At 37.0% G+C, this 10,962-nt stretch overlaps 1 protein-coding gene across 7 annotated transcripts in view; it reads right to left on the bottom strand.

The window, feature by feature from the left end:
- Positions 1-4,842: 4,842 nt before the first annotated feature.
- Positions 4,843-10,962, bottom strand: part of LOC106088180 (neurogenic protein mastermind) — a 347,773-nt gene continuing 341,653 nt past the window's right edge. For all 7 annotated transcript variants that reach the window (XM_059370279.1, XM_059370278.1, XM_059370277.1 and 4 more), the window contains 3 exons: positions 10,105-10,869; positions 9,778-10,038; positions 4,843-6,254 (listed from right to left, as the gene is read on the bottom strand). In XM_059370279.1, the coding sequence (XP_059226262.1) occupies positions 5,557-6,254; positions 9,778-10,038; positions 10,105-10,869 (1,724 nt within the window). In that variant the 3' untranslated portion in view covers positions 4,843-5,556. The remainder of the gene's footprint in view (positions 6,255-9,777; positions 10,039-10,104; positions 10,870-10,962) is intronic.

Genomic DNA, 10,962 nt, shown 5'->3' with positions numbered 1-10,962 from the left:
GTAGAGGTGCTAAATGAAGCAATGATGCAAAGTTTTCTATGAAAAACATACCAAAAACCAAAGTTTTTTAGGCTTAAAAATTCAAGGTCGTTTTCAAGGCCAACAACGCTGTAACTCCTTCATTTTTTCGAATTTCGAAATTTTTCTACCATTCCGCAGTTCGAAATTCGAAGACGATTCGTCCAATAGACAGAATTACATGAAATTTCGCATTTTATTTTTTTTTTTGGATTTTTTTACCAAAGGCTAACCCCTTACAAAAATTTTCAATTTTTGATGCGAAAAAATTTTTCGAGTTTAGTATGCAGAAGTGAAGGTTATGGGGAAAAATTCGGTTTAGTGCAACTCCTATGTTTTCCCTTCAAGAAACAAGCTCAAAATCGCATAATTAATATTCGAAAAATGGTAAAATATCGAAGAGAGTTCGAAATTGCTGTAACATCGTTAATTTTGGGAACTTCAAAATTCTGAGCACATCGTTGGATTCGTGACGAAAATCCCTTTCCGTAGAGGTGCTAAATGAAGCAATGATGCAAAGTTTTCTATGAAAAACATACCAAAAACCAAAGTTTTTTAGGCTTAAAAATTCAAGGTCGTTTTCAAGGCCAACAACGCTGTAACTCCTCAATTTTTTCGAATTTCGAAATTTTTCTAGCATTCCGCAGTTCGAAATTCGAAGACGATTCGTCCAATAGACAGAATTACTTGAAATTTCGCATTTTATTTTTTTTGGATTTTTTTCAATTTTTGATGCGAAAACATTTTTCGAGTTTAGTATGCAGAAGTGAAGATTATGGGGAAAAATTCGGTTTAGTGCAACTCCTATGTTTTCCCTTCAAGAAACAAGCTCAAAATCGCATAATTTATATTCGAAAAATGGTAAAATATCGAAGAGAGTTCGAAATTGCTGTAACATCGTTAATTTTGGGAACTTCAAAATTCTGAGCACATCGTTGGATTCGTGGCGAAAATCCCTTTCCGTAGAGGTGCTAAATGAAGCAATGATGCAAAGTTTTCTATGAAAAACATACCAAAAACCAAAGTTTTTTAGGCTTAAAAATTCAAGGTCGTTTTCAAGGCCAACAACGCTGTAACTCCTTCATTTTTTCGAATTTCGAAATTTTTCTAGCATTCCGCAGTTCGAAATTCGAAGACGATTCGTCCAATAGACAGAATTACTTGAAATTTCGCATTTTATTTTTTTTTTTGGATTTTTTTACCAAAGGCTAACCCCTTATGAAAATTTTCAATTTTTGATGCGAAAAAATTTTTCGAGTTTAGTATGCAGAAATGAAGATTATGGGGAAGAATTCGGTTTAGTGCAACTCCTATGTTTTCCCTTCAAGAAACAAGCTCAAAATCGCATAATTAATATTCGAAAAATGGTAAAAAATCGAAGAGAGTTCGAAATTGCTGTAACATTAATTTTAACGTTAATTTTGGGAACTTCAAAATTCTGAGCACATCGTTGGATTCGTGACGAAAATCCCTTTCCGTAGAGGTGCTAAATGAAGCAATGATGCAAAGTTTTCTATGAAAAACATACCAAAAACCAAAGTTTTTTAGGCTTAAAAATTCAAGGTCGTTTTCAAGGCCAACAACGCTGTAACTCCTTAATTTTTTCGAATTTCGAAATTTTTCTAGCATTCCGCAGTTCGAAATTCGAAGACGATTCGTCCAATAGACAGAATTACTTGAAATTTCGCATTTTATTTTTTTTTTTTGGATTTTTTTACCAAAGGCTAACCCCTTATGAAAATTTTCAATTTTTGATGCGAAAAAATTTTTCGAGTTTAGTATGCAGAAGTGAAGTTTGTGGCGAAAAAATGGGGGTTGGCACAAATTTAGAGGGGTTTCTTCAAAATCGAAAAATGGTTTTGGCTCTTCGATATTCGAAAATATGAAGGAGGTATCGTAAAATCAAAAGTGCCCATTTTAAGAAATGCTGTTTATTTTATAATTCCTTTCCAAATTTCGAATCAAGGAATGCTTCTGGATTTTCGAAATTTGAAAATTTCGAACTTGAAAGAATCTTATTGGGGCCCGAAAAGAAAATCAATTTTTGGAAATATTTCCAAAGCGAACTGTGGGGTATTGCTTCTAATGGTATCGTTACGAAAAGAATATTTGCTGTTTAGTCCACGGATGCTTTCGAATTTTCGAAATTCTAATATACGAAAGAGTTATCGTTCACCATTTTTCAACTTTGTATGTTTTTAAAAAAATGGTATTTTGCTTATTTTTTGAAAATCAATAAAGCTTTCCTTGCACGATACCACCAATATGGAAAAAGCTTTTCCTTTGAAAATCAATGGTGTTTTCAGAGTTTAGAAGTTCGAAATTTTAGGGAAATTATAGTCATCTCAAAATTACATAATTTTATTTTGGCATTTCTTGGAAATTTATTGAGCGATTTTAAGCTTGTTTTTTTAAGAAAACTCTCGGAACTTGCGCAAATCCCCATTTTTTGGTCACAAACTTCACTTCTGTATACTCAACTCAAAAAATTTTTCGGCATCAAAAATTGAAATTTTTTAAAGGCTAACCCCTTTGCTCGAAAAATTCAAAAAAAAAACAAAAGTGAAAATTCTAAAAAATGCTGTTTATTTTATGATTCCTCTAAGAACTTCGAATCGAAAAATGCTTTTGGCTCTTTGATATTCGAAAACATTAGAAAGTTACAGCGTTATTACCCTTGAAAATGACCTTGCATATTCACGCCAAATAAAAATCAGTTTTTGCTAATTTTTCTAAAGAAAACGGTTAAGTATTTCTTCAACCAGCATCATCCCGGTTATAAGATTTGTTTTCAATTACAAAGATGTTTTTGGATTTTCGAAACTACAAAGGATTTACAGCGTTTTCAAGCTGGTGTGTCATTACAAATTTATATTTTGATAATTTTTCGAAAATTAAAAATTTTTTTTCGCAAGTTTACACCAACATGAAAAGATCTTTACATCTCCACTCCAACGGTGTCTTCAAAATTTTTAAATTCAAAAATTTAAGAATGTTATAGCAATTTCAAACTCAGATAATTTTTTTTTGCTTTTTTTGGAAAGTCATTATGCAATTTTATGCTTGATTTTTGAAGAAAACATTCAGGAATGACCGAAAACCTAATTTTTTCCTATAAACTTCACTTCTGTATACTCAACTCAAAAAATTTTTTTGGCATCAAAAATTTAAATTTTCCAATGGCTAACCCTTTGCTCGAAAAATGTAAAAAAATCAAAAGTAAAAATTTTAAGAAATGCTGTATATTTTATGATTCATCTTCCAATTTCGAATCGAGAAATGCTTTTGGATTTTCGAAATTTGCAAAAATAAAGGAGTTACAACGTTTTTGATTTTGAAAATTAAGGCTTAAAAAAAAGTGGTCTCAAGGTTTATTCTAAGAGTATATGCTCATATAAAACGCTAAATTTTCAAATGCCAATGACCCATTAATGTAGTTTGATTTTTTTTTATAATTTATAAATGGCATATGTGAGAGAAAAATGTAATTTGTACTTGTTTCGAATTTAACTGAACATAGGTGAGGGTGATTTTATCACTAATTTTAAATATTTTTCCAATATTTTATTTGGAATACTCAGAATTTGTTAATTAAGGGACAAGAAAAAGAAGTCAATTTAAAGAAACCTGTGGTAGACATGAGGCCATCGTAGCAGCGCAGAGGTTAGCATGTCCGCCTATGACGCTGAACCTCAGAACTTTGCCATGTAAAAATTTCTCCCCAAAGAGGTGTTGCACTGCGGCATGCCATTCGGACTCGGCTTAAAGAAGTCAATTTAAAGAAACCTGTGGTAGACATGAGGCCAACGTAGCGCAGAGGTTAGCATGTCCGTCTATGACGCTGAACGCCTGTGTTCAAACCCTGGCGTGAACCTCAAAACTTTTCTAGGTAAAAATTTCTCTCCAAAGAGGTGTTGCACTGGGTTAAAACCCCGGCGTGAACCTCAGAACTTTGCCAGGTAAAAATTTATCTCCTAAGAGTTTTTGTACTGCGATAAGGAGGCACCTTATCATTGAGCTTAAAATAGAATCGGACAGCACTCATTGATATGTGAGAAGTTCGCCCCTTAGTGGAATGTTCATGGGCAATTTTGCAAAGTAAGTAAGTAAGGAAGTGGTTTGGTGATCTCTTCCTTGTAGATATATGCAACGATCAAACAGAAATTCGTTCTAGCGAAATTTAAGCAAGTTCGTAATAGCCATAGAATTTATCTAATGTCTAACATTTCCTTCTGGGTCTTGTCCCTAAATTAAAAAAAAAAATATATTTTTTTCCAAAATTTTAAAATCTAATGTTACTACTGATGTGTTTTTTTTAAAGCTGAGAAAACAACTAAAATCGGTATATTGTTTTGAAACCGGTTTATATACATATATTGGCTGTTGTATTGTTTTATTTACTAATATTCGGTGGCACTATTTTTGTTAAAAGTTTGTTTTGTTTTACTTAATTTTGATATCTAACTAAAAACATACAAAAAAAAAACAATAAATGTATAATATTAAAATTCGTTTGTTGTTGTTGCGGTTGTTAAAACTGTTAACGACGGCATAAAATAATGTATAATGTTGTATATAAAAATTCATATATATATAATACAATTCAATGGATACTGTCAAATAATGATTTTGTGGATGTTTGTGTGTGTGTGGCTGTTTTTGTTTTTCTTTATAAGTTTAGGTGTCATGAAGTTTATCCTCACTTTTGTGTGTGTGTGTACGATTATGTATAATATATGTATGCATGTGTATAACTTTATAAATTTCTAAAATATTGGCAAATGGAATGTTCTTGTAATGTGAGAGAGAGAGAGAAAAAAAAAACATAAAAAATAAAAGTAATTCTAAAAGGGATTAAATTAAGTATTACATGCTTCTTTTAGTTAATTTTTAAAACAACAAACCTTGGTTTTTTTCGTTTTAGTTTATGGTTTTTCTCTTTTTTTTGGGTTTTCTATACTCTTGGTTTTTTGTAGATTTTTCTGTCTCTTTTTATATGGGTAAGTATTTATGTATATGTATATAAGAAACTAAATTAAAATTAAAAACTTATACTTTGCATCATAACTATGTTTTTTGTGTTTTTTATATAAAAAAAAGAACTAAATATTATATAATAAAACCCCAAATAGTTTATATAGTTTAATAATATTTAAAAAGAAATAAACAACTCAACAGTATTGGTTAAAGAACAAAAAGCTCTAGGCCTGGTCTAAGTAGAAGAAAGCATTACTTTCTCAATATTTGCTGGCCTGTAAGGAATTACCCTGGCCATGGGGCGAGTAGGGTGCTGTACATGGGCCCCATGGGCATGTCTTCCTGCTGGCTTTCCATTGTTTAACTCAATGTCAACAACAAAGCAACAATGATTTTTTTTTCTCAATTTCGATTAACTTGCTTAAGAAGGTTTTTTTCAAATTTTTGAAATAATTAACCAAAAAAACTGTTTTTATTCTCGCCTTCAAACGAGTTTTGTGTTCCAACTATCGGTCCATGGGTATTTTGTTTTGTTTAGTTTTTGTCTTTAATTTAAGATGTCTATTGCAAAATGTCTTGTATATTAAAATTATCATTATCTAACGAATTGATTAAATCTTGTGTTGAGAAATTACCACCATCAACGGGTAAATTATCTAAAAATTCGAGACACAAATCATTCGAGTTGCCCACCACCGAGCTCATGCCTTGATTCATGCTATTGGCGCTGTTTGTGCCCCCGGGCACCACCGACGAGACCGACGACACTGTGGCAGATGATGAGGAGAGAACATTGTTACCATTGCCGCCGGGACCGCCCCCTTGAACGCCACCGGGTCCATTGGGGCCGCCGCCACCACCCGACGGGCCTTGTGACATTTGCAGCATTTGTTGCTGTTGGTGTGTGGTGGTGGTGGTTTGTTGTACAAATTGTTGTTGCTGTTGCATGGTGATCTGTTGTTGTGTTTGTGACATATGCATGCTGGTCATTTGCATTTGTGTCATCATGGCTGCCGGACCTCCGGGTCCGCCTTGTTGCTGCAACGTTTGCTGTTGCATCATTTGTTGCATTTGCATGGCATTGGGTCCATTGGGGCCGCCGCCCATCATTTGTTGATTTTGCATTTGCTGCTGGCGCATCATTTGCTGTTGCATTTGAGCGGGTGTCAGCTGCATGCCGGGATTGGGACCGCCCATACCGCCGGCACCGCCATTGGGACCATTGGGCATAGGACCACCGCCGGAACTGCCCATAAAACCTGTAAAGAAAAAGAAAAATTACAACAAAAAATGAGGATTTTCCAATTCACAATTAAAAGGGAGGAATATAAAGAAAGAAAGTAAAGAGAGTGTAGATCTATGGATCGATTTGAATTTCTAACTTCAAATTTGCTTTTTAGAGGTCACAACAAACCGATTACTGGTTTAGGTGTATGTCCATAGTGGCATGGGGCGGATAAACTTCGGCACCCTCTTTTTACCCTAACCTATGGATCGATTTGTATGAATGCTATATCTATAAATGGACCTATCCTGGAGATATTTGTTGGTGAGGTTGCCCCAAGTGTATTTCGCCCAATCGCAAAAAAAAACATTTCTCGGCTTCTAGGCGCTCTAGAATTAAGCCCATATATGAAGAAGCAAGCGACATGATAAGAATGAACCGGTAAGAAATCTCCAACGACCAACATCAATGCAAATTTGCCGAAAACTATGATCATTCCAAAGCTGCCGATGTTGTAACCACACCCAAAGAAAAGTAAATACCAAACGTGCTCATTTCAATACCATACGGTATTGATAGTAAAGCAACACCGTATGGTACAAAAACAATGCCGGATGGTAAGAATGCATCATATAACGATTTGGTACTAGGCTTATTACCGAACTGGTATTGGTTTTAATGCCAATCTGTTATAAGTTTTAGTACCAGACCATTATTGACTATTCCAACCCCTAATGAAGCACAAAAATAACAAAACCATTGAAAATAATGTTTTAATCTAATTTTATTTCGATTATTTATGTTAATAATCACAAAAAGTAATGTTACACCGTGACCAGCTTAAATTTTTTGTATTCAGCAATTGCTTCGGCTCTAGGAATCAAGCCGCTTATATCTGAGCTATACATATTGCAGATCAACATACAAGCTTGGTGAGTTCAGGTGATGCCTTCGATGGCAAGAGAGAAGCTCACAAGGGACTTTATCTTTAGGCATTGTGTCTCTTCATGTAGATGGTCAGCGTTTACCATCTAGAGGCGGCCTATGATTGTTAATAATGATGAATTTGGACAGGTCTGTAGTTTCTCCTACTACGTCTTGCTTTATTCAGCGGCCCAAGACTGGGCAGCATAATTTGTTACCGGTTGGACAATCGCAGTATAAGAGGTTAACAAGGTTTCTCTGTGCCAAAGTACAGGCGACTAGCGATTTGAGGGTCCTTTAATGTTTCTTGCTGTACTTCAGATAGATGTTGTGTGGGGTGAAGATGAGAAGAGACTGTCAAAGGATAGTTTCTAGGATCTTCGACTGATTTATGGACAAAACTTTTAGCTAAATAGAGACTTCTCTTGCGAAGCATTCTTATGACAGCCCATTGATAACTTTCCCCTTGTCAGAATTGAACAGTTATCCGTAAACAGGTTTGGAGAGAGTTCATCACCCTGGGCGAGTCTGTTAACCATACGGGCTAAGTGCTTCTTGCCGTATAAATGAAGAGTTTGGAAAATCAGTCTGAAAAAAGTTATTGAAGAGAGCGGGGTGATCGACCGTAAAAGTCAAACAAGAAGTCGTTGTGCAAAATTTCAGCCAAATCGGAGAAGAATTGCTCCCTCTAGAGGCCAAGAAGTAGAATCGGGAAATCGGTTCATATTTGAGCTTAAACAGGTTGTGAACCGATTAGGCCATACTAGGCGCAGTATTGGATGGTCAAACCAAAACACTTCATGCTAAATTTCAGCCAAATCGGATAAAAATAACGCCCTCTAGAGGCTCACGAAGTCAAGATCCGAAATCGGATTATATGGGACATGGCTAAATGGACTAAGAATATCAAGACGATCAATAATATATATACTTCTCAGATCAATATTTCGATATGTTACAAACGGAATGACGAAATTAGTATGCCCCCATCCTATGGTGGAGGTTATTAAAATCAGGAGATCGGTTTACATAGAAGCAATTTCAACGCAAAGACGAACCAAACTTAATAAAAACAGTTGGAAATCATAAGAGAAATCATTGTACAAAATTGGAGCCCAATCAGATGAAAATTGCGCCCTCTATAGGCTTAAGAAGTACAATCGGGAGTTTTAATACCGAAGCTATATCAGGTTATGGGTCGATTCGAACGATTCTTGAAATACACAACAAGAGGGACTATTAAAAAATAGGTGATTGGAATACATTCAGGATCGGATTACTAATTTTTCGTTAAATTTTGCGAATAGTGGAACTTTGCCGATAATAGGAAAACTACCAATCGATATTCAGCCAAAAACAAAAATATCGATAGTGCCATCGATAATTTGCCATCTCTATTCGATATGTCCCAGCAACGAGAACAGCCTTTCACCAGAGCAGGAAATCTATCGATAATCGCAACGTTCGATATTTTTATAAAAAATATCGATAGTATCGATACTATCGTTAATTTCTCTTCATCTATATTTCAAACCAAGATCGATTTATATAGAAGCACAGACCGAATAAAACCAAATTTAATAAAGTTAGTTGGAAGTCATGAGAGAAATCGGATGAAAATTACGCCCTCTATAGGCACAATGTATCTTATAGGAAACATTCAGAGTCGAATCGCTTATTTTTGTTAAATGTTGCAAAAAATTTAACTTAGTCGATAGTATCGATAGGGAAAATATCAAACGATATCCAGACAAAAAATAAAAAAGTCGATAATATCGATAGTGCCATCGATATTTTGCCAGCTCTAGCCTTCATAGTATCTTTTTGCATTCAGACCATAGCTTATATGTGTTGAGGTGGGGGTATATGCTGTTGTTGTTAGACTGTGAGTTTTTCGGAATCCGTGCGATGATCTCCTGGACATAGAGATAAATTCAAGTTGGGTAGGAATAGCCCCTCAAGTGTCTTTCCGACCGGGGCGAGGAGCGATTTGATACTTATATAAAACTCTCCTTGGTCAGCAGATTTCCATGGCTTGATAAAACCACCTGGCCCATTATTCATATCTCGGGTATTACTAGGGGGATGGGTATATTGAGGTTGGCCGGTAGGTACTTTTCATCAACATGACCTAAATGCTTGAGCATCAGAATCAATACTCCGGCAACGCCATTACGCTGTGGTTGTTGTAGCCGCATATTTGCGGAGAGGAATCATTTGACATACGGGAGACACGAGTAGATTGAGTTTGATTATCAAGACAAATGGAACTACTAGATTAGTTTATCCTCATGAAATATTTAGAATCTCTTGGCACGGCAAACTTAGGTGCTGCAATCGATTTCCAGCTATCCGAGTTTCTGTAGCAGTCTCGTAGAACAGTGTTTTTAAAACCTTGGAAAAAAGCCAAGCTCCAATAACCAAAGAAGGAAGAGTTCTCAAGCAGACAACAGTGCCATCTTTTGCATAGTAGTGTAATAATTTGTAGCTACATTAGTCAACAAATGTTTTGACAAAAATGACTTTTCAAATCTGATTTTTAAATAAAATTTCATTGACAAGAATATTTTTCTATGATTTTTCAAATATTTTCCTCTTTCCCATATTTCTTAGCTTAATATTATCCGACTTACCACTATTGAAACCTCCGGCACCTTGTCTCATTGGTCCACCAGGGCCTGGGCCACCAGAGAAGCCCATTTGCTGTTGTTGCATCATCATATGCCGCCATTCCTGCTGTGAACCCATAGGCATGCCATCCGGTGCTACTTGTACATTAGGAGGTCGCTGAGGACCCCCTGGACCCATGGGCCCACCATAGGGACCCATGGCTGAACGTGGTCCACCAGCGGAATGTTGCATATACATTGAGTGTTGGGGACGCATCATGGGACCTAAAATAGTACAAACAAACCATTAGCTCTTCTTTAAGTTGAACTTTTTAAAATCTTTTAACTTACCCGAAGGTGGTATGGGTTGCTGGGTCATACGCCTCATGGCTGCCGCCTGAGCTGCTGCATTGGGGAATCGGCCACCGCCTCCCACCGTCTGTTGCATCATCTGGGCCTGCATAAGCTGCGCCTGTGTAGCCTTGTATTCGGGCGGCGGTGGTCGTGCTCCACCCATGCCATGCTGTTGCATGGCTTGGGCACGCATCATTTGTTGTTGTTGCAGGAATTTGGCTTGATTCATATTCATGGGCGGGCCATTGGGACCGCCTGGGCCCATCATCATGCCCGGATTGGGACCGGCATTAGGATTCATGCCACCAGCCGACATCATTTGATTGGGGCCACCACCACCCATGCCTCCAGGACCCATGCCACCCATGGGTCCATTGGGACCACCCATAACTGGTACATTGGGACCACCGGGTACATTGGGTCCATTGCCTCCGGGTCCACCCATGCCACCCATGGGTCCACCATTGGGACCAGGACCCACACCGCCAGGGCCACCCGGAAGCTGTGGACTATTCATTAAACCAGGACCCACATTCGGCCCGGGGCCATTGGGTCCCCCTTGCGGCACATTTGGCCCCCCGGGTCCAACATTGTTGCCTGCCGCCGCATTGGCTTGCTGTTGATTTTGATTTTGCCTCTGTCTCATATTGGGCGGCACTTGTTGCTGTTGCTGGGGTCCCGCTGAGGCCGGATTTTGTGATTGCTGTTGGGAGAAGTTCATGGACTGTGTTTGTGACATGCTAAAGCCACCATCGGAAGCACCTATAAGTGAGTGATGAATGTATATATTAAGTTAATTCAATTATTGTCAGCTCTTAATCCAATTTGTTGTTGGTGTTAATTTCAGCACACTTA

Source organism: Stomoxys calcitrans, chromosome 5 (assembly GCF_963082655.1).
Source record: "Stomoxys calcitrans chromosome 5, idStoCalc2.1, whole genome shotgun sequence".
Lineage (NCBI taxonomy): Eukaryota > Metazoa > Arthropoda > Insecta > Diptera > Muscidae > Stomoxys > Stomoxys calcitrans.
This window is presented reverse-complemented; position numbering and strand designations above follow the sequence as displayed.